The 23,270-nt window shown below is 42.6% G+C and overlaps 2 protein-coding genes across 6 annotated transcripts; one reads left to right on the forward strand and one right to left on the reverse strand.

Moving 5' to 3' along the window:
• The first annotated feature begins 414 nt into the window (after positions 1-414).
• recql4 (RecQ helicase-like 4) lies at positions 415-11,942 on the forward strand. 4 transcript variants are annotated; one of them, XM_061665272.1, is made up of 26 exons: positions 415-844; positions 939-972; positions 1,049-1,176; positions 1,741-1,887; positions 1,954-2,084; positions 3,219-3,924; positions 4,431-4,510; positions 4,593-4,692; positions 5,487-5,652; positions 5,915-6,172; positions 6,234-6,326; positions 6,593-6,729; positions 6,855-6,938; positions 7,010-7,198; positions 7,284-7,466; positions 7,557-7,755; positions 8,330-8,523; positions 8,611-8,694; positions 8,804-8,941; positions 9,018-9,288; positions 9,657-9,786; positions 9,865-10,031; positions 10,187-10,364; positions 10,594-10,750; positions 10,823-10,931; positions 11,188-11,942. In XM_061665272.1, exons 1-26 carry the CDS (start codon positions 761-763, stop codon positions 11,307-11,309), a joined length of 4,269 nt encoding a protein of 1,422 aa, XP_061521256.1. In that variant the 5' UTR covers positions 415-760; the 3' UTR covers positions 11,310-11,942. The 4 variants fall into 4 exon arrangements, with proteins under 4 accessions (XP_061521256.1, XP_061521255.1, XP_061521257.1 ...); XM_061665271.1 differs by having other exon boundaries at positions 7,284-7,755; XM_061665273.1 differs by lacking the exon at positions 6,234-6,326 and having other exon boundaries at positions 7,284-7,755.
• Positions 11,943-13,080: 1,138 nt separating this feature from the next.
• On the reverse strand, positions 13,081-22,816 carry slc39a4 (solute carrier family 39 member 4). 2 transcript variants are annotated; one of them, XM_061664905.1, is made up of 12 exons: positions 22,464-22,816; positions 19,209-19,574; positions 18,199-18,394; positions 17,988-18,130; positions 17,750-17,921; positions 17,312-17,484; positions 16,933-17,121; positions 15,806-15,910; positions 15,676-15,736; positions 15,361-15,513; positions 14,393-14,580; positions 13,081-14,234 (listed from the first exon to the last, which is right to left on the reverse strand). In XM_061664905.1, exons 1-12 carry the CDS (start codon positions 22,683-22,685, stop codon positions 14,106-14,108), a joined length of 2,097 nt encoding a protein of 698 aa, XP_061520889.1. In that variant the 5' UTR covers positions 22,686-22,816; the 3' UTR covers positions 13,081-14,105. The 2 variants fall into 2 exon arrangements, with proteins under 2 accessions (XP_061520889.1, XP_061520890.1); XM_061664906.1 differs by lacking the exons at positions 15,676-15,736; positions 15,806-15,910; positions 16,933-17,121; ... (4 more) ...; positions 19,209-19,574; positions 22,464-22,816 and adding an exon at positions 15,595-15,675.
• Positions 22,817-23,270: the final 454 nt, after the last annotated feature.

Consider the following 23,270-nt stretch of genomic DNA (forward strand, 5'->3'; position numbering starts at 1 on the left):
CATGTTAGAGCTTAATAGAAAGCCCTAAAACTGAATAGCTGAGCGTTTAAAAGGTATAGACGTGGAATTTTTGTGAGTAAATACAATTACACGATACACAGTTTGTGGAATCAAAGACGCTTCAGTAGACATTTCAAAACATTTACAGTCATTTAGAAAGTCTTGACTTTTTTATTTGTATTGTATTTTGATTTATTCCCCCCCCCCCCTGTATTTATTGGAAAATGTTGTGATTCAGTATTTTATGTTTGACTGTATTTTAACTCAGTGAAGAACTTTGTGAGTTCTCTGTGAAAAGTGCTATAGAGTACAAATTAAATGTACTACTTCCACTTGCACTGTGCTTCCAAGTTAAAGGGAGGCTGTCTCTTTAAAGAATGAGGCGGGCCTTATTTAGAACCCGGATACCCGCCAGCTCGACAACAAACTTATTTAAAATGACGAATTCACAACGTCCTTATTTTATCTCCACGCAGACAATATATGTACAGAAAGGGTTCGTTCAATTATGCTCTTTTATCGGTACATATATGATCAGATTAGGGGGATAAAAAGATAAACCATTTTCCGGCGCGGGAAAATCGTAATAAACACGGAAGTTCTTGCTTGCTCGCTCGTTTAATGATGTCACTGTTGTGCGCTCCTACCTCACATTTTCACTCACAAACCGATTGAAATGAGACTCGTAAACAATGTTTAGCTTCGCCAAACATCTTCCAAAGTCATTCTGACATTTTGGACCAAAGCTTTTGGTCCTACTATGGATCGCTATAACGAGGTGAAACTGTTGCTGAAAAGCTGGGAGCAGGGCTTTTTCAAGGAGCACCAGAGGAAACCCGCTAAGGTAACACCTTTTGTATTTTTATTTGTTGTATATACATGGCTATATAACTTCTGCAGGTAAATCAGTCCTGACTATATTTACATAAAATGTTCAGGAGGACATTGATGAAGCTTCAGAGGACACCAAGAGTGAGTGCACACATTTGTCTGTTTTTCTATACTTGTACTGTCCAATAATTCTATGCAATATGTTGCTCTCTTCCAGATTTATACAGAGAGTTCCGCAGTTTGAAACAGGCCAAAGAGAATAGCAGCAGCAACAGTAGTAGCAGCAGCAGTAGTACTTGTTCAACCAGAAATAATACTGAACAGTCAGGATCTGCACCCCAGAAGGTAGTGATAATAATAATAATAATAATAATGAATTTTATTTCAAGGCGTCTTTGAAAGCACTCAAGGACATTACACTCAAACCGTACAAGAAAGGTTTAAAAGTAATAAACAAAAGAAACAAGTGGTATTGAAATTGGATGGATGGATGAAAGAAGCATCTATGTAAAAACAAGATGAGACAAGGGGGAGTATGAAATTTTGAACAGGTATGTTTTGAGTTTACATGGAAGAGGCAACTACATTCCGTTTAATTTAGTTACGTTTATTTGTCAGTGGCAAATCGCAGAAAACATTTAGCTCAAGAGTCATTCCGTGCCAGTTTATAGTATACTGTATATAGCCCCAATTTGATTTGGGGACAATAAATCCCTGTAAAATTGGTTAATGTGAAGAACATTTGCAAATTCTGTACCACATTTCTGGCAAAATGAACAGAAAAAATCCATTTAGCAAGAAACAAGGAGTAGACTCTTCATTTGTTCTTTAATGGGCTGGGTGTTTGATTTGAAATTGTGTTTGAGAGTATACAGCGACATGAGCAATCGTGCCATTGTGTCCATTCAGGACTGCTGGGGTTCTCATCTGAATCGCAGTGCGTTACCAGCGTCTTCGCCCCAACCCCTTACCGCCCTCGACAGAGATGCTCTGAAGGCCTCGGCGCAATACTACGGCCTCAAACTGAAGAACAATCTGGCAACGCTGACTTATAAGGTATCTCAAATTCAAAGACAAGGTTGTGTGGATGACTGTGTTGTTAATGTGTGCATGTTGTTACAGGAGAACCCTGTCTCGTTTAAAAAATCTGGACGTGTGCCTTTTAACTCCTTAAAAAAAGATGTTCAGTGTGTACAGAACATCGGCGCTGTCGCAACGTCCCCTGTTGCAGAATCTTGCCCATTTTCACCAAGGTGAGTGACTGCTCTACAGCAAAAAGACTTATTGTTACTGTATCATCACAACTTGCTAACAAAAACAGCAGGACCTACCTCCATACCTCTCAGAGGAATGAAAGCGTGGAGACTATTAGAGATGATCTTACGTTAAGTGGAGATGCCGTCTTTACCAACGATTAGCTTTCCACTCGACTCTGACATTTGGACCATTGGCAATGTTTTGTTGCTAGCCCAACAGCAACACTTTTAGAGGCATGTACAAGCGTGGTGTTCCCTGCACAGACTTAAAAAAAATGATTGTACATCATGTTGAGATCTTTATGATCTTTAGCGTGTTGGTTGACTTCCTGGTAGATATGTGGTCGCTCCACAATCTCTCCATAATAGTCCTTTTTATTTCCTCACTTTGAACATTGTTTTCCGCCGATTCACTACTCATGAATTCACCTTGTCACTGATATTTTTGGGAAACCTATCCTCCGTTATGTGCTAAAAAAACTAGCCTTTCACGGTTTTCGTGCTTGTTCTGAAGCACCGTAAGATGGTACCGAAGCACTGTCTAATATAAAAGCAGTGCTTTGGCTCCATCTCAAGGCCAAGGAAGTACAGTGTTCCCCCCTGCTTTTTGTGAGGCCTGCTGTGAATAGTGAAAATTTGTATTTGAGACCCCCTTCTAAAAAGGTTCATTGCCTAAGGATGACATGAAGCTCCTAAACTCACTTCAACATAGTTTATTGGTACCCAGATGCCACAACATGGAGGCAAAGCAACACATATATTACAACCAGCTTTGGCTTGAGCAGAAAAACAGGAAATAGGTCAGTTTGTCAGCGGATGACGGAGGACGTGTTCGGCATATCTTGTGGTATCTATCGGGCACCCCTTTTTGGGTGGCTGTCAGTTACTCACGGATTTTCGCTACTCGCGGCCGGACTCGGGACCTTTCATGGGGGGTTACAGTTAATATTATTCCCCCCGGCACCATTTCACATAAAATGAGTTTTCTTTATTTTTGTCAAGCTACTGCAGCTACACTGAAGTCCTCGGGTGCCCTCCGGGATTGGCACACTGCACTATGTTTCTTAATTTTTCCCTTGTTCTCAATTTGAACAAAAGGGGCAACATCTTCTTTGTATTCCTCCCTTACAGGCGTGTGAAGCCGACCTCGGAAGCCTTGGTCTCCAATAAGCCCGATCTGGCGGACCCTGAAGAACCTCTTGAGCAGTTTCCGCCCATTTTGGAACCTTCCAAAAGTTCTACTAGTTTTGGTAGGACTCAAGTGTGTACCATCTCCAGTGGAGATGGAGAAAAAGACTCGGGGACTTCAGATGGAGGCCTTGGACCTCTAAGTCTTGGAAGACTTGGAGGAGCCGCCACTGCGGCAAGGCCTTCTCCCGCCAATCGGCTGATCTCAGTGGACAGAAAGTGGCTGGAGAGGTGTCAGGTTTTTGGTGAGCTGGGAGCTGAAGAGAAGCCCCGGGCGGGAAACCAGGAGGGTCGTCGGCCAAGCGGGAAAGACGAGGAGAAACGAGTTAATGAGAAAGATGCCACGACCAACACTCCGGCAAATCTTGATCCACGTCCCGTGAAAATGAAGGAAAATACAGAAGACCCGGTCCCACCGGAAAATGTCAGTGGGAGTCCTCCAAAGAAGAGCGTGAAGAAGAGGCAGCGAGAAGGAGAGGCGATAGAGGAAGGGGGAGCCCGGAAGAGGAGGAGGAAGAAGAACGAAGATGGAGATGAGAAGAAGAACGAGGAGAATGCCGAGGAAGGAAACGGGAAGAAGAGGCGCAGAAAGGAGGGAAAAGAAGACCCAGAAGCCGAGAAAGACAAAGAGACCAAGGCATCAAAGAAGGTACAGTAGGAAATGGATGTAGAAACAGGGTTTGAAGTACTTATTTTGGGACGTACGAAAAGGTGATGATCATTTTCAAACTTTTTGGGAAAAAATCTAATAAATTATAACCTGTGTAATTCAGCAAAACAAGAAACTGATCTGTTAAGGGAAGATGTTGGTATTTTATGCAGTTAGGTCAACAATAAATAGAAAAAGAAAATAAGGCTGAATAATTTCCAAAAATCTTTTTCAAAACTCAAAATTAGATCAATTATAGCCTTTATAATTCAGTTAAAAAAATCTTTATGGGTAAATAAAACATGTCCGCATGCCATATAATATGCTGATGTTTTGTGCAGTAGATACCAAGGAAATTAAAATAAAAGAGAAAATATGATTTAAAAAAGTGATCATTTCCTACTATTTTTTGGTGTGAAATATAACCTCTAGAATTCTGTTTAAAAAGATAATTAAGATCTGGTTATGGGGAAAATCCCCTAATAGCTACTATAACTCCTGTTAAGGTCCCTCAGGAGAACCTACTTGGAGAAATCGAGGAGGAGTTTGGCACAAGGAGATCATATGCACAGCCTGTCAGAGCCAGGTAAGACCCCCACTATACTTCTAGTACTTATATCTAAAACTTGTATCTCAAAACAAATTCTTTTGTTGTGTCCTCTTTTAAGAGGCTCCAAAACGACCGAGGGCAACTTTGTGAAGATCAATCTGAAGAAGAAATCTCACGTCAAAGGATATGCACTGAGAGGGATGGCCCTACGCAAACAAGTACGCACGTTATATACAAATAGACACATTTTTTTGGCCCCAGAAAAAAGGTTTATAAGTTGACATTAGCATCTGCTTAATACTATTCATTTAATTCATACTTATTTCATTGTATTGCTAATACAAATTTCTGTATTCTATGACGCAAAGTTCCATTTTTTTGTTCTGTAGGATTTTAAGGGAGGATGAAGTTGTCATATTGCAAAAAAAGTTGCAGTGCTTCAAGAAACAATAAGATAAGGTTGTTTTTAATGTTAAAAGAAAAATGTCAGATTTTATTTTTCAGAAAAAACGTCTGTAATAGTACAAGAATTAGTGAATGTCACAACCATAAAAGCAACATTCTGAATAAGTACTTACTTTTCCAGTATTTTTAGTGAGAATAAAGTTCTAATATTGGGGAAAAAAATGGAACTGTTACAAGAATGAATAATACTATACAAAAATAATGAGAAAAGTGGGTGAGAATGTCAAAATTCCCACCATCATAAACGCAACAGTCTCATTGTTATGTATTGAGCAGCGAGGCCCTCTCTTACTTCACAATATGTTCCATTAGTTTTTGTTTTGTTTTATTTTTACATTTTTTTGCAAGAATAAAGTTGTAATATTACATGACAAATGTTAAAACGTTACATAAATAACAATATTACACCAAAAATATGATGAGAAAAAGGGTCTTTTGTTATTTTTTTCCAGAAAGAAGACTACCCCTTCTGTGCTGCAAATAACATAGTGTATTTATATTGTGTCAGTTGGGTCATGCACAATGTGAAACGTGTTTGTTGTTCCAGTTGTACATGCAGAAGTTCCAACTGAAAGGCGAACGTTTCGGTGGCGGTGGCAGCTGTTTTGGCAGAGGCTGGCGCGGCGGCTTCCGCGGCGGCCACAGTCGCCAGGGCGACACCTGCTACAAGTGCGGGGGCACGGGACACTGGGCCGTCCACTGCAAGGGACCAGGTAGTGTGCAATACAAACCTTCTCCTGTTTAGGCAGAAAACTAGTTGGGCCTCAATTACAGTATTTGATTCCTGTGCTGCTTGGTGCCATGATTTATTTTCATTTTTTGTCATTTTTTGACCTCTATTGCTTGACGATGTAGGGACGACACACATAACGTGTACTTTTTACATGACTCCGTTTTTTTTTTTTTGGGCCGTCGACTGCAAGAGATCAGGTGATGCAGGTTTTGTCGTTACCAAGCTCCCGCTTTGCCACGCAGCGCCGCCGCCTGCCGCTCCCGAGGAGCAGCCCGTCGAGGAGGAGGAGCCCTTTGAGTTGCCCACCCTGGAGGAAGTCGCCAGGGCGACGGGAACGCTGCAGCCACAGCCACAAGCTCCCGGTTTCAAAGAACAGCAAGAACCAGACGACAACAAAGACGAAGCTCTGCTCAACGTGATCCGTCCCGACTACGAGCGTCCGGCACCTCCGACCCCCGTCGTGCCGTTTTACGGCCTCACCGATGAGGGCAAAGTTCAGGGTAAATAAAGTTCACGTTTCTGATTATAGCAAATAAATAACACGGCTCCGTGCGTGTTTAGCGACACCGGATGAGGTCTCGGCTGCTCTGCGAGAACTCGGCTACAGCTCGTTCAGGGCGGGGCAGGAGGAAGCCATCATGAGGATCCTGTCAGGTACTGAAAGCCAGTTTTAACTGCACAACTGGTCCCGCAAGATATAGACATTGAAAATGTACTGAATATGAAAATCAACAGTGTCAGTAAATCTCATGAGACTTCTGCTTAGTGAGTAGCTGAATCATTAGGGCTTTGCTTTTTCTTTGACTTTTTCTTTTTAAATGTGTGATGTTATTAGAGAAGGGTAACCAGAGAAAAAGTGAAAAGATAAGCGTAGAACCAAACTTTGACTTATGTTCATACATAGTTACTTCTGCCTGCAGGTCTCTCCACCTTGGTGGTGTTGTCAACAGGGATGGGGAAGTCGTTGTGCTATCAGCTGCCAGCTTACTTGTATGCCAAGCGGTCCAACTGCATCACCCTGGTCATTTCCCCTCTCGTCTCGCTCATGGATGACCAGGTGCCGCACCCCCAGGGAGAACATTTTAGTGACGACACAACATAGCGTACTTTTTCTGCATGCTTTGGTTTGATTTGGCAGCCTGTTAAAAACTAAAAACCAGTTGTTCACGTGTGTTTGTGTAGCTCTCTAGCCTGCCAGCCAATCTGAAAGCAGCCTGCATCCACTCCAACATGACCATGAAACAGCGAGAAGCTGCGATACAAAAGGTAACAGGCAGCCATTTTTGCAACAGTGATGTAGTTGGATTCTTGAGTATTTCCTTGGTGTATTTACTCAGGTAAAAGCAGGGCTGGTGTGTGTGCTGCTGCTCTCCCCCGAAGCGCTGGTTGGCGGCGGCGGCTCCAGTTCTGGGTGCCTGCCCTCGGCGCAGGAGCTCCCCCCCGTGGCCTTTGCTTGCATCGACGAAGCCCACTGCGTGTCAGAGTGGTCGCACAACTTCCGGCCCTGCTACCTCAGGCTTTGTAAGGTGAATGAGATTTTCGATGTTATGTGATCATAGCCGTCAGTCGAGGATTACCTGACAGTTGGTCCCGATCGGTCCCTCTTTGTAGGTGTTGAGGGAGCGCTTGGGCGTGCGCTGCTTGCTCGGGCTCACGGCCACGGCCACGTTGTCTACGGCTCTGGATATCGCCCAGCACCTGGACATCCAAGACCAGGACGGCATTGCGGTCCGATCCACCGCCGTGCCCGCAAACCTGCAACTGTCTGTGTCCATGGATCGGGAGAAGGATCACGTACGACCAATAGTGTTCGACCCCTCAAGAGTGTCCCCCGATTTACAATACTTTGCTTTGTCCTTTTTTTCTTGTTCTTTTTCTTTTAAGGCTCTGGTTTCCTTGTTGAAAGGCGATCGTTTCGGCTGCCTGGACTCTGTCATCGTCTACTGCACCAGGAGAGAGGAGACGGCTCGCGTGGCCGCGCTGCTCAGGACCTGCCTGCAGGGGGTGCTGCTGAAAAAAAATAAATACATCAGCAACAGCCAAGCACAAGTCAATCCATTCGGACAAAAGAAGAAAGAACTTGGTAAGTAGGTGGCTACTTTTGGCTATGACCGACAGCAAACAAGTTGGGCCTGGATAGCTTGCGCATTATGGGGGGTTGGATTCTATCGTCTATTGCATCCCTTGATTCAAGATGTAGTTACTACACGACATAAAATGTACTTATTATTATTCGTCCCGATTCCTTCTGCCGGCCTGTTAAGGCTGCGAACTATTTGGTCCTGAATGACTTACAACCTCTGCCGTTTTCTCCCATTTAAAAATAATACTGTACTTTTACCTCTATTGCTTTGATTTATTGACGACACAACATAACATACTTTTAGTACCTGTCCAGATTCATTTTGCAGACTAGTTGGGCCTGAATTAATTTGTGCTTTGTGATGGTTGCCGTCAAGTAATGAGATTTTATTTTTCATTTCAATTTTTTCACTCTCAATTGCTTCAAGATTTAGTGACCTCACACTACCTGTCAAGTTAACTTCGGCAACCCATTTAGGGAGCAAGCTGAGTGGGGAACAGTCTGTTTCTATAATATGTAGGGTGTTTTAACATGTTCAAAAAACAAGCAAGCCGTCTGTCTTTTATGTTTCCAGCAAGGAAGAAGATTCGTAAACCTCTGAAGTGGCAGGCCGAGTCGTACCACGCCGGCCTCTCTGGGTCGGAACGCCGCCGGGTTCAAAACAACTTCATGTGCGGCGAGCTCCGGATCGTGGTGGCCACCGTGGCGTTTGGCATGGGCCTGGACAAATCGGACGTGCGGGGCATCATTCACTACAACATGCCTAAGGTGCGTATTAGGCTTCACACACAGTACTTGGTTTGGAGTGTATAGTGCAAATCTTTTCTGTGCCTGAGCGTCACATTATTTCCTCAGAGCTTCGAGAGTTACGTCCAAGAAATCGGGAGAGCGGGGAGAGACGGAGAACCAGCACACTGTCACCTCTTCCTTGATCCCGAAGTAAGATTGCAACTGTTAATGACTCATTAGATTTTAGTTTCTTTTTAATGATTTACTTATTGTGTTATAATGGATGGATGGAGAATTATTTTTTGTGTTTCACACATAGGGTATGGACCTCCACGAGCTGCGGCGTCACATCTATTCCGACACGGTGGACTACTACACGGTGAAGAGGCTGGTCCGGAAAGTATTCCCGCCATGCAAATGCAAACAAATCCACCAGAAACAACAAGAACTGATCCAGGTAAACGCCCGTTATGGGTTTGTAGTCCCATGACGAGATGGACACACACGTCATACCCGATGCGTCTCGTGTCAAGGAGGACGTCTGTGACGCCGAGCTGTTGGTGGTGATGGAGATGTGCGATCAGGAAAGCAGCCGCGACACACCCGCCCGGCAGGAGATGCTACATTCCACAGAGAGCGAGCAAGAAGAGGTCAATTCAGACACTAAAAATGTCAATGTGGAGTTTGCGGGTGACCAGGAAGTAGAAAGCTCCTCTGACTGGCCGTTGGAGCGAGTGTGTCACACTCATGAGAGAGCTGTCCCCATCCAGGAGACTGTGGAGACACTGGACATCACAGAAGAAGGTAACTGCACAGTGATAATCATTCTTACTGCTCCCTGTTTAGGGTGCAATCTAAATGGGCTGGAGTTACTTGTATCTTCTGCTGGTTGCTGCCATGTAGAGAGATCCATTTTTGTCTCTATTGCTCCAAAACAGAAATTGATTTGACTTCCCGTCTCTAATCCTTTGGTATCATGTTTAGTCGGCGAAGTAATTGCATCTGAATTACTTGTACCTTCTACCGGTTGCTCCCGTTTTGCTCTCTCGGCTTCAAGATGTAGTGACTACACGACAGAACATCGACTTACACTACCCGTCACGATTCCTACGGCAGCCTGTTCAGGCGCGATATGCATACTCTTGATGTGTACATGTCGTTTTTTTTCTCAGGTATCGAAACGCTGCTGTGCTATCTGGAGCTCCATCCGCAGCGCTTTGTGGAGCTTCTCCACCCCACGTTGTCTGTGTGCAAAGTCAGCTGCTATGAAGGACCCAGACAGCTGCGGAAAATCACTCAAATGTAACGCCCTGCTCTCAACTTGATACCCGCGTTCATCCCAATTGTTTCAAATACTAAAGAACACTCGTGGCTTTGCAGCTGCCCGCCCGTCGCCGTGGTGCTGGCTCGGAGGCGCATGGGCGGCGAGCGAGTGGAGTCGTGCGACCAGCTGGAGTTTGACGTGGTGGAGGTGGCCGACACGATGGGATGGCAGCTCCCCCTGGTCAAGAGGGGACTCAGACAGCTGCAATGGAGCACGGGTAAAGGTGAGCGGACACTGACTTTGTGTTATAATATTACAAGTGTATATGTATGAATATTGCTTCTGTGATAGTAATTTCCCTCACCGGATGAGCTAAGTATCCATCTGTCCGCCCACCGCGATAACGGAGGGTTCGCTGTACTTGCTCTTTCTGTGTAGCCGGTGGGCGGAGCGGCGTCCACGTGGAGTTCTCTTCCCTGTCCTTCTACTTCCGCTCCTACGGCGACCTGAGCGACGAGGAACTGGACAGGGTGTGCCGGTTCCTCCACAAGCGAGTGCAGGATCGAGAGAGGTGCAATCTCTACCAGCTGATCGCCTGTTTTAAGGCTTTCAAAAGGTACATGTCCATGCAAACTAGCTGGGCCTGAATTACTTGAGCCCTCCGTTTAGTCAGCAAACTAGTTGGCACTGAATTACCTGCGGCCTCGCTGTAAAGTAGTAACATTCATCTTTGACCTCGATTGCTTCAGCATCTAGTGATTATGCAGCATACGTTCTGTCTCAATTCCTTTGGCAACCCGTCCAGGCAGCAAAACTGAATCTGAATGTTTTTTCTTTGTCGCCAGTGTGGCCTTTAAAAGCGTATTGTCCTGCGTGGATAACCTGGACGAGAATCGCAGTCGTCAGCTGAAGGACCTCCTGTCCGACTACTTTGACAAGCGACGGGACAGGGACTTCACCCTGGACCCACTCAACCTTGAGGAGAGTCTGGACCAGTACAAGGTGACAAAAAACCCTATGCTGGTGTTATAAACTACTATGCTGGATTATTTTTAAAAAAAATATTATTTTTAGCTCTTGGACTGGGAAAATCAGATCAGAGGGGACATAAGGAGCTTCCTGTCCAACAGAAGTGACGAGAAGTTCTCGGGAAGAGCCGTTGCCCGAATCTTTCACGGCATCGGTAAGCCGTTAACATATGTATTTTTGCATCTGAATAATGCATTCAAAATTACATGCGAAATTGAGTTTGAATTACTCGGTTTTAAAAAATGAAGGACATTCATCCATTAACAAGGCTGGAAAGGCCAGACCAAGTTCTGACCACTAGATGGTGATGACGGTACCTCAGTGGTGTCTGGGAGGCAGAAAATGAATGCTAATTATACATTTGCATTTAATTTAGTGTTATTGTTGAATGTATGTGGTTTCTCCTATAGGAAGTCCGTGCTATCCCGCCCAAACGTACGGCAGAGACCGACGCTACTGGCGGAAGTACATCCAGTTTGACTTCAACCAGCTCATCAAGCTGGCTACTCAAGAGATCATTCGATTCAAGTAAAAAACTCCCTGTTTACTTCTTGTGTGTGTCAATGTGTTTCTTTGTATAGGAATAAAAGATTTATTTTCCTTAGGTTGTTGACTAACACCGTTGACTATCATTTACAAAATATCCAAATCAAAGGACTATTGAGGGGGTTGGTAGAATCGAGGAGCCCCTGACAGGGCCCAGTTGCAGCATTTTCCTTTTATAAAGGTGTCAGTACGTTACTTTTATCTGAGTAAAAGCTGTATTTTTACTAAAGTCGCTGAGTAGTGCTGCTGACTATTATTCACGAAAAGATGTGGTGCAAATCAAAGGGCTACTTAGGGGGTTTGGTTACAGCATTTGTGCGCATCATAATGCGTGTGTCAAACTGTAAAAAGCTGTATTTTTACTAATGTGGCTGAATAATGCTGCCGACTCATGCCACTGACTTTTATCTATAAAGATCCAAATCGAAGAACTCCCGAGGGGCTTCAGTTGTAACACTCGCCTTTTATACACGTGTCAATGCGTTTCTTTTTAGTAAAATAAAAGCTGTATTTTGACTCAGATTATTTCATAGTGCCGCTGACTAACTTTTATTCACAAAATATCCAAATAGGAGGACTCCTCTGGTGGTTTTGCTGCAACATTTTCCATTTTACTGTATATGCATCTCAATGCTTTTCTTTTCATCAGAATAAAAGCTGTATTTTTTGCTGACTAATTAAGTTGCCTTTTATTTAGCCAACTATCCCAATCATCGGACTCCTGACGGGGTTTGGTTGCAACATTTTCCATTTTTTACACACGTGTCAATCCATTTCTTTTCATCGAAATAAAAGATTATTTTCCTGATGCCACTGACTATTTACAAAAGAACCTGTTTGAAGGAATACTGAGGGGAGTTCATTTGTAACATGTTCCCTTTTTACACACATCAATGCATTTCCATCTGGATAAGAGATGTATTTTTCCTGATGTGATTGACTAACGTCACTGACAAATTTACAAAATATCAAATTTGAAAGACTCGAGAGCGTTTTGTTGCAAACATTTGACCTTTTTACACACGACAATGTATTTCTTTCACTGAATACAAGTTGTTTTATCATAACGTGGCTGGCTTTTGTTGACAAAATCCAAATTAAAGGAGTCCTGAGAGGCTTTGGTCGCTACACTGACTCAAACATTCGTAATGAGGAAGAACAATGTGCTGTCTTTCCCCAGACACGCAGCAATAGGAGGGATATTTTTCCCATTATTGACTCAGAAGGCAAATATTGACCTGTGTCATAAAATTAAACTGGGGAATGTGTTCCATTTCCTTGTAGTTAACGTATTCAATCTACCGTCTTCCACAGTAAAGTCAGGGTGACCTCTTTACATGCCTGAACACACCCCGGTAGTATTCCACTTTGGGATCTAATCATATAAAAAGGGTCAAGCAAACAATATTCTGCACAAGACACCATTTTGACTTGCAGGTGCTTTAAAAAAAACCCAAAAAAAACGCTGACAGCAGTGAAAGTTTTTTCTCAGTCAACAGGCCTCGGTGCAATATTTGGGTTTATAGGCTCAGTGCGCTAACGTGTGGGCTGTCATTAAAGTGAGTGCAACGGGGACACTGTTGCCACCTGCGTACAGAGTATAAGTTATTACTGTTTGTGCGTGATGAGCTGTCACTGGACTCTGGCCCTAATGAAGATGTTAACATAACCTCAAAGTGCAGATTAGATGAAGTTTATGATAAAAAAAAGAGAAAAAGGGTGCCATCAGCCAGTTTGAAGGCGCAATCTGACACGATATGCAAACATTTTAAAATATATCTCAAATGAATACAAATGATAAACAATACAGTACAATGAGATTGTATAATGAGATTTTACGGTGGGTAAAAAAATCTACACAGCCCTGTTCAAATGCCAATTTTTTGTGACATTTTTCACACGTGAACAAGTTTGATGCTGAGCCCTTTTGAACTCAGTCGCTAACCAAAACAGCAGCACATACTAAGCATGTAAACAGCCCTCATATAAATTCAAGTGTGGAGATTAAACGAGTTCTCTGCGCAGTTTTAACGGCAAGCGGCGTCTTTAAAGACGATTAGTATTACAGTAGACTGACTGTGGGGTCCCTGTGTTGCTAACCAAAAACAGTAGCACCTACCGAGGCATGCAATTTTATTTTTTTTGTATTTAATGTTAATTTATTTTAATGATAAAATAATGATTCAAGCTCATCTTTAAAAAAACATTCATAATATATAATTAACCAATTATTCTCTACAATACAAAAATTTAAATGGGTTTATTGAAAACTAATTTTCATTTTTAAGGTGTATTGTTGATCATTTGTAATTAACTAAACAATTATTTGCTTTGCAAAAAGCAAATAATTGCAAAAAGCAAATAATTTGCTTTGCAAATAATTGTTGTACTTATTTTTGCACATGATGTAATTTGGTATTTTTATAATGCAATAATTCATGGTCATTTTACTAATACATGAATGAACAAATGATTTGCAACTAAATGCAAAAAAATAAGACCTATTTTTATTAAATTAATTTCATACGGAAAAAAACTGAAACTAATGTTAATTGGACCGGATTAAAGAGCAGAGCGGGCAATGTGTGGCCCACGGGCTGTACTTTGACCACCACTCGTCATTACAACATTGCTGAAACAACAAATCCAACTGCAGGCAAAGACTTTTGCACAATGTGTCTGCAAGAGTTTTTTTTTTTTTTTTTTAAACATTTAAAACATTTAACATCCTAGAAAACAAGTGATCCTTGTTCGTGTTGAGACCAAAGCAGGGTCAAGGCTGCTAGAAGCTGAAGCTCTCCTCGTAGAGGGACAGCAGCAGGAGGATGCCCCAGCCGCTCAGCAGGCCAACGCTCTGCACCGCCAACATCAGCCACGGCCTCTTGGACTTGATGTGGATCATGGTGGGCAGCTGGAGTGGGGAACATGACAAAAAAACATTTTTTTTTTTTACATGCATCTCTTCATTGTTTGTTTCAGTTTATCTAGCTATCCATCTACCCACCCGCCCATCTAACTACTCTATCCAATTGAGAGGTCGCACTGTACTTTTGAAGTAGTACCACTCACCATGTCGGCCAAGCCCACATAGAGAAAGAGGCCCGCCGTGAGGGCGGCGATCCACTGCGTGGTGGCCAGGTCGGTGGCTACGCTCAGGGCGATGTAGAGGCCCACGAAGGACGTCATGGCGCTGGCGAGGTTCAAGAGCAGCGCCCGGCGCACCGACATGCCGCTGTGGAGAAGGATGGCGAAATCGCCTGGGTGGGCCAAAGAGTTCGAATGAACAATCAGACGACTAGTAAGTAAAAGATGAAGATGAATAAAAGCTGGATTTTCCCCAATGTCGCTAAATAATGCTGCTTACTTTTTTTGGGGACAAAATCCAAAGGACTGTTGAGGGGGTTTGTTGGCAACATTTTCCCATCATATGCATCTTCATACATTTCTGGCTATTTGTAAAAAAAAGCTGTATTTTTATTGAATTACATGGATAGCTAATTCTGCTGACTAATGCTGCTGAATTTTATTCACAAAATATCAGAATTGAAGAACTCCTGAGGCGTCTGGTTGCAGAATGTTCCCTTTATATGTCTCAATGTGTTTCTTTCTAGCTGGTTGAAAGCTGTATTTTTCCCCAACCTCACTGACTAATGCTGTCATCTATTGCCATTGACGAATGCTACTGACTTTTATTCTCAAACCATTGAGAGGGTTTGGTTGGAACATTTTCTCTCGATACGCTACACATATCTGAGTGCGTTTCTGTCTATTTGAGTGGACAAGAGCTGTATTTTGACTTTTATTGACAAAATAATCAAAGGATTATGGAGGTTACATTCCTCGGTAGGGGCTGCTGTTTTGTTTAGCAACACAACATTGTGGCGCGACCACACGTCAGAGTCTACTGGAACACTAATCACCATTCAAGACGCCATCTCCACATAATGTAAGGAACGCAGTAAGACCCTACTGCTGTTTAGGTGCCTCTGTAGCTGATTTTCTTTGAGTGTAAACTTCAGGGTGTGTGTACGCATCACCTAGCTCGTGAGGCAGCTCGTGGCAGAGGACGGCCAGCGACGTGGCTAGTCCGGATTTCCACGAGAGCGAGAAGGCGGCGCCCATCGCCAGGCCGTCGGCGAAGTTGTGGATGCCGTCCCCTAAGGTGATCATGTAAGGCAGCAGCCGTTTTTCTGTACAAACACACAGATGTTCATTAGTTTCCAGTTTTTTTAAAGATAATTATCATTTTTTTTAGGGAGGATGTCAATTACTTGTGGATTTTCCCTGTTCGCAGCAGGACTCTGTCCCTTGCGGGGGGTGGGGGAACAGTACAGTACAGAGTACAGTCTTACCTCTGGTCCGCTCTCTGGACCTGTGAAGGTTGCGTTCATGCTCCTCCTCCTCCTCTTTTACCTTGGCACACATCACAGTAATGACAGTCAAAATAATATCAATATTGCTGAAATGTGCAACACTTCCTACCAGGTCTGCTTTGGAAGTTGAGTGCAATTTGTCTTTTTGTTTCCTCTCCTGTTGATACATCTCTAGAACACGTCCGTGGTCGCAGTGGTGATCCTCAGATTCGTCCTAAAAGGTTTGTCCCAAAGAATTTAAACATTTTGAATACAAGATATTCCAATTCAGTTCACCTGCACATTCTAATGACATCCAATGCTACAGGTGTCTAAAATGTATGGAAAGTATTTATATTTGGTAAATTGAGTCAAAAAGGCAGTAGAGCAATGTGACTTGTCTCAGCCAATCACTGAAGGGCAGTGAACCTAACGGAAAGGTTTGGAATAATTAAACATAATGTCGTTAAATATCCTGAAAGAAAAGTACATTTTACTTGTACAGTAGTTTACTGGGATTAATACAATAATTATAATTTCAAAAAGTGAAAAAGATGTCTTGTAATCAATGAATCAAAATATAATAAAAAAATAATAATAATATGTAAATGGAAACATTTTCATGTGCCCCCATAAATTTTATTTTACCTTTCATTTTAAAAGTAATTATTCCTTTATTTGTAAATGCCAAATGTGTTCATGTATTATATTTGTAAAGGCAAATTGTTTTATTGGCGAAGGCAGAAAAAATTTCTTTATTTCGTTATTTTATTATTTATTTGTATCTGTCAAAGACAGTTTGTTTATTTTTTGTATTACTTTTGTAAAGACTAATTTGTGTAAATATTTACAATTACAATATTTAAAATTGATTAATTATATGTATTTATTTTATGTATTAGTAAAGACAGATTTTATAATCATCAGATATTAAGGCAAATGTTTAATATTTATAATTATTTATTTGAACTGTAATGGCAGAATTGACACATTTCTTTAATTTCATTTTTTTTCAGCATTTTTACCTTAATAAAGTTAATACATTTTTAACATTATTTTCTTTGAGAATCGGATTATCTGATTTGTAAAGGCAGAATTGACAAATGTCTTTTGTTTTATTTATTAATGGCAGATTTGTCCAATTAAATCCTTATTATATCATCCATCAAAAAGGCAGTATTTGTGATCCAGCTCTCGCAATTGAGATCATGCCGGTGTACCTAATGAAGTGTCCAGTTCCATTTTCTTTTTGCTCACCCCGTGATGGTGATGTCTGTGCGTGACGATGTTGAAGACCGTCTCCATCAAGTAGAAGTAGTAGATGCCAGCCATCACCACCAGCATCTTGTACACGTAGTCCGACACCTCCGGCTGTTGATGCCCATGCTGGTCGTGCCTCAGCCCACTGCCGCCGGCTTCGTCCGAGTGCACGTGCAGGCCCAGAAACTACATACAGTATGACATTGGTGTCTTGTGTAAAGTATATAGATTAGTGATCCCCAGCCACTACGCTGTGGAAATGATCCAATTTCTTTTTGTGACATTTTTGTTTGGTGGTGTGCCGTGCGATTTGTCTCATATCAAATTCGTACCTTGACTCAATAAAAGTCAAGAAACAGCGATGCGGATGGCTCACCGTGGGCAGCAGGTGCAGCAAGGCGTCCCCCGAGAGCGAGCCCACGGCCAGGCTGATGCAGAACTGGATGCACAGCTGGAAAACGCCGGTGCACGACGTGCACAGCAGCAGCACGATGCCGAACATGGACGCCAACGTGATGACCGCGTTGGCCAGGGTTGCGTACAGGTACCCTAAACCACGACACACGAGAGCGTCAAAGTCAAACATAGCTGCAGTAATGTAACATTGTAGAGTGACCAAATGTAAGAATGGACTGGCGTGCTAATAAAGTCTACACATAACCGTCAGCGTGCAGTAATATCTGAGAGACTGTTTCCGTCCTTTGGTAGGTGCTGCTGTTTCGGTTAGCAATAGACTTCAAATTGGCCCAGCAGTGAACTTTAATGCCTTTGTGTGAATGACAGCTTCTCAGATTATTACACGCAGAGCACTTACTCTCCGTTTTGCTGAGCTCGTCTGGTTTCGCCGGGTGCGAGGCGGCGCAGGCCCCGCTCAGGATCTGCTGGATCAGAGCCGGGCTAAGCCGGGCCAGGTCAGAGCGACCCAGGGTGGGGGACTTCCCTCCCAGGCCGTGGATCAGCACCAGTTCGTGCGCAGAAAAACAGTGCTGGGAGAATCGGAACAATCGGTCATTTAGAAAATACTTCTTCATGACTTTCAATGATGTGTTTACCTCCTCCCAGGTGCCGTTTGCTTCCGAATGTTGGCGTCGCCTGCCATGATCGTGATCATCGTGCGCGTGCTCGTCCTCCTCGGGTCCATGGCTCCACTCCAAGCTGGGTCCGACGTCCAGAGACTTCATGACAGCTTCCAGGTCTACGAGTTCCCGAAAATATGTTCAAGGTTTTTTCTTGTGTTGTCTTTTGTATTTATTTATTTTTTACCTGCGATGGTGAAATTCTCAGAGCCCAGTCGGTGCATGATGTAATCCAGGAAGAAGCTCTCCTCAGGGAGCGATTGAAAGCATCGACCTCGCAGGGCGTGATACAGGACCCGGCCCAGAACTGCACCCGCCGCCTGGGTTTGCTCCGCTGATGGGGCGCCGACCTCCGACATGACGTCGCTTGCTTCGACGCAGCTCTGGTTAACAATGGTGATAAAAAGAAAGATGGAGTGTGCTTCATTCAACAACTTGTAGCTCCAGGCGATGGCCCCACTGTTCAGGGAAGACTGCTCGCCAACAGATCGTCTTTCCTGGGCGGTTTGTCTCAGTTTGTCACAAACTCCAGGCTGACTTGCTGGTTCAAAAAGGAGTGAGTAAGTGCCAAATTTGTGACTAAACCTTGTATCTGAACGACTTAACTAGATTTTACCCCAAAGAATCTCACAAGTATTCAAGTGGAGGCCCCAGTATGTCCAGAAGACTGCCCGTCTACACTTCGTCTTTCTTGGGTAAGTTTGTCAACCTCCAGGCTGGCTGGATCGATCCTTTTAACAAGTTTATTTATGTATTTATTGAGCTGTACTCTAACCTTGCATCCTTTGTCCATAGGCCACATCCTGAACCACTCAATCACAGCTGATCTGAACTAATCCAAAAACTCAAGGCTCCAGGGGGAGCCTACACATCACCGTTTCTGGGTAAGTTTGTCACAACACCCTGGCTTACTGGCTGTCCCAAAAGTTGTTTTTTGGGCTAAGCTGGTCTCAAAACTTGGGGCCTTTGGTCCCCAGCCATATTAGGAACCACTTATTAAAAGTGAACCAAATATTATTCAACAACAAAGGGCTCCAGGTGGAGGCCCCAGTAAGGCTGAAGCACTGGCCACTGACAGCTCACCTTTCCTGGGTATTTTTGTGAAACTCCAGACTGGCTGGCTGGCTGGCTGGCTTGTTCACTTAAGGTAAAAAAGCAGGTGGTAACCAACCATAAGCAAATATTTTTCCCACTGACCTCAATGTCTGATGACTCATAGTGCTTCAGAAGTTGTCCGAGCACACCTTCTAATCCACGAAGGCCCATGTGCTGATATTCACGCCCGTGGCACGGCGCGCCCTCCTCCCCCTCCTCATCTTCCTCATGGTGATGCTCATGGGAATTCCCGCTTGCGATTCCATCCAAGAAGTGTTCTACCTCCTGCCCCCACCTCCCCTGGCCCGCCACGGTGCACACCGTGTCAGGAGAGGACAGGTACAGGATGCAGCCAGCGGCGAGGGCAGTAAATCCCGACCCGTCAAAGGCGTGATCTTCTTCGCCGCCTCCCTGCCGATGGTCGCTGTGATTGTGGATCAGCTGGTGAACGGCATCTGTTAGGTTGCACTGGGGATAAAAACACATTTGTGATCCATTGATCCAAATCTAAATGAAATGTAAAACATCGCCTCTACTGTTACTACAGTATTCCCCGTTTTTTACGGTAGACTGTATAAGCAAGTAGGATTTTGGAGCTGGGCGCCTCCAGTATAGTACCACTTTGTGCCGCAGCAGCTCCGTGTGTTAAAGTTGCAGGTGTTTGAAGGTTTCGAATTACTCTGACGTTTCACATTATATGTCAAACATTAAACTAGCGGACTGTTGTGGTCAAAAAAAGTAACAAGCCTATTTTGACAAAATGTGGAGTAAAAAGATACGCATTTTCAAATGCAAGGAGTAAAAGTAAAACGTACAAGTAAGTACAGTAAGGAAGTGTTTGTACGTCATTACTTCCCACAACTACATTTTGGGAACCACTACAGCATTTTAGACAAAAATTCAACTGACTACTAAGCATGACGCATCAATCACAGTAGCTGTAACTCATTCTCGCTCTTTATAACCGTTTATTGGCGGCGTCTAAAAGTAGCATGACCCAGGAACTGGGAAACAATAACCTGCACAAACAAAATCCTACTTTGGTTGGAGGTGGTGGGAAGTAATAAAAGTACAAATGGGGGTTACTGAGTGTTACTGGAGTATTTATTTTTTTGACGACTTTTTACCTTTACTGTCTATATTTAAAAAGATGACTGTACTTCCTACTTTCTAAGAAACGAGCTATTCCCCATCCGTGGCCTTATCGAAAAGAACTGTGCGACGCTGTCTGCTCCAAGAATTATTCGCGCCGAATGAGTTGTGTCTCGTGCCTGCCTAAAAACCACAAGCTTCTGGCGTTCAGATTTCGCAGTGTAAGCTAAAAAAACCAAATTCAGGCCTTTTCAGTTGTTATCACTTGCCAATTTTGCATTTTTTTGTGACTCAGTTGACAAGGTTAGCAAAAATATGGGAACACGTTGTTTTGATAACATGTCCAGTGATTTTTTTGACTTCCGTACGAGCTCTACAAAAGTTAATTAAATAAGGGAAACTATTTTGTGTACATAAGTGTTTTTGTTGTTATCAAAATCATTAACTGTGATAAACGTTCACTTTATTTTTAAACGATGCACTATGGTTATTGCTAATTCCATTGCATTTATCGAAAGCGACCATTTGATGGCATACGTTACATGCACACAACAGGCTTTTTTTTTTTTTCCAAGGGCAGCAAATTGGCTGACGACATGTCGCTTTTTGAGTCAATTGACTTTTATCGATTTATTCAACCTCTCTAAAGGGTTTGACACTGATTACAGTATTACGAGCAACAATGGAGGAGTCTCTTTGACTTGCAAATCACTAATCGCCTGCAGGCCAGGCTACGATCCGTTTTATTTCCGCCAGTGGGAACAATCCATCACGCGCCTTCCTTTCATCGCGATCACGCTGACATGCGACGAGTTCAAGGACTTCTCACACACTGATAAGGGCGCTTAGGCCTCACTGACCTCATGCTCACAAACGTTGAACATTGACTCCACAGAAAGTAAATTCCTTTATTCCCGGTTTCACAGGGGGTTGAAACCTACAGCCCGTGGGCCACGCATGGCCCCGCGGAAACAGTCGGTCCGGCCCCCATGCAATATTAAAAACTAATAAAATGTCAAAGGAACTCAAAAATCCTGAAATCCTCATAAAATGTAACAATTCGAACACATGACTATATCAATAATTTAATATAAACACTATGCTCTCAATATTTTGTTACTGGAATCATTAATCATTGTTCTTCTTATCTTGTTAATTTGGTCCTTAATAAATTAACAATGTTAACTATATTATATTATATGTTTCTTAATTTAATAATGAATACACCATTACATCATCTGAGATAAATATTTGTTTCTTAATGTTTTTGTGTCCCTTCAATCATTAATAAATACATAAATATGATGTTGTTCGTCAAGGATTTAAGGAATTTGTCTTACAGCACACATTCACACACGATATGGCACGAAATACGATGCCCGAGGTCCCAGATTAGCCCAATAAATCCCGAGATTTGTGTCATATATATAGAATATGAAAATAAGATAAAATAAGAATAATATGAAAAAGATAAACAACTTTACTAACATTATTAGTTTGTTCAATTGATGAATTCATGAAAACATTAATAAATATGTGTCATGTTATTCTTACTGTTGTATTTTGTTACTTTACTTCCTATTAGGTTTATCTAAGGAAAATCAGTGAAGCTAAATAAATATATAGAAAAAAGGCAACAAATATATCAAACAAAACCATCAACGAACTATATTACAAATATATAAAAATATATCTAATACAATGTATTTATCGATCACATTCAGAATCAACAGTTTTGACCAAAGTGGTGTACATCAGAGGATATAAAATATAAATAAATAATATAAATATAGAATATGGCACCAATTACATAAAACAAATGCAGGACATAAAAATACTTTACAGAAATGTAATGAAATCACAAAATAAGTATATATTGTAAATAAAATAAAATAAAAACTTGCCCAATGAATGTCATAGGTTGAAATGTTGGAGTTGAATAAATTAAATAAATATTAAATAGAATTGAATTTTGTGGTAGGGGGGAAAAAAAATATGATAATTAAAAATCAAACAAAGACCAGAGTACAGTAAATGTAAAGTTTAAACGTTTATTATAAATATATTTTTTTTCATAGCACATTTGGCTTGAAGTAAAAAACAAACCAACAAAAAGATCAGAAAAGTTGTCATTACTGTAGTTTTAATCGCATTATTAGCACATGAACAGCTTTTGGACCGCGATCCCTTAGCACCGCACCTGAGGCGCGCTTAGACTTTGTCACAGGCGGGAAAAAAAAAAAAAAAAAAAAAAAGAAGAAGTACCTTTCCACACGGCACTTGTCCACACTGCACACGGTTCTCCAGTGTATTAAAGAGAGCGACGAGCGAGTCCTCGCCCAGAAGCGGGTGCTGCTGCCCGGGGCGCAGCAGGCTGACCACGGATCCGAACGCCTCCTCCACGGCGGGACACACCGAAGCGCAACCGAGCGCACACCAACTTGTCAGGGCCGAGAGAACGAGCAGCGCTCGGCCAAACTTTTTCATCTTAGCTTCCAGCGAGAGAGTTCAAGCTGCAATTATCGCGAACAAGTGGCGCCTCATCCGGTTCTGTTGGAGTTTTAGACCAAACTTGAGTCGAAAAGACGCTGCCGCCGGCCCTTATCAGACTTGAGGATCCTCTGCATGGTGATTGGCTGAGACGTCCCGACCGATAATGTTATACACTGCACGCGCGCACGAACGCGTACACATACCAAACCGTTTTCGCAAGCAGACAGTTAATAAATAAAGAAAGAAATCGAGAAAAAATAAAGAAACCAAATCGGGATATGGTTGCGACAACTGGATGTAAAGCGGCTACACTCCCCTTTTCAAATGCCAGCAATTATTTCAAAACTTTTTCCATCATTATTATGAACTATAATCTGTACACTCAATAAAAATAAAAAAAAATACAAATAAAAACTTTGAGATGGGAAGTCAAAATAATCCAAAAAAAAAGGTTGCACGATTGTGCACGCCCGCTTATAACCGGACACGTGGCTGTGCTCACAATGAATCAAACGCCTATTAAATGAGACTTGCCACGTACCTGCCACCGTTTAAGGTGCCTCTAATTAACTCCAAATA

The sequence above is a fragment of the Phycodurus eques genome, chromosome 20, assembly GCF_024500275.1.
Source record: "Phycodurus eques isolate BA_2022a chromosome 20, UOR_Pequ_1.1, whole genome shotgun sequence".
Lineage (NCBI taxonomy): Eukaryota > Metazoa > Chordata > Actinopteri > Syngnathiformes > Syngnathidae > Phycodurus > Phycodurus eques.

Coding starts and splice junctions, on each gene's coding strand:
- slc39a4 (XM_061664905.1), bottom strand. CDS start 22,685: ATGAAAAAGTTTGGCCGAGCGCTGCTCGTTCTCTCGGCCCTGACAAGT. Junction 19,575..22,463: donor GACAAGTGCCGTGTGGAAAG/GTACTTCTTCTT, acceptor TTTTATCCCCAG/TGCAACCTAACAGATGCCGT. Junction 15,737..15,805: donor CAACTTCCAAAGCAGACCTG/GTAGGAAGTGTT, acceptor ATGTGTGCCAAG/GTAAAAGAGGAGGAGGAGGA.
- recql4 (XM_061665271.1), top strand. CDS start 761: ATGGATCGCTATAACGAGGTGAAACTGTTGCTGAAAAGCTGGGAGCAG. Junction 2,085..3,218: donor TCTTGCCCATTTTCACCAAG/GTGAGTGACTGC, acceptor CCTCCCTTACAG/GCGTGTGAAGCCGACCTCGG. Junction 5,653..5,914: donor CGTCCACTGCAAGGGACCAG/GTAGTGTGCAAT, acceptor TTTGCCACGCAG/CGCCGCCGCCTGCCGCTCCC.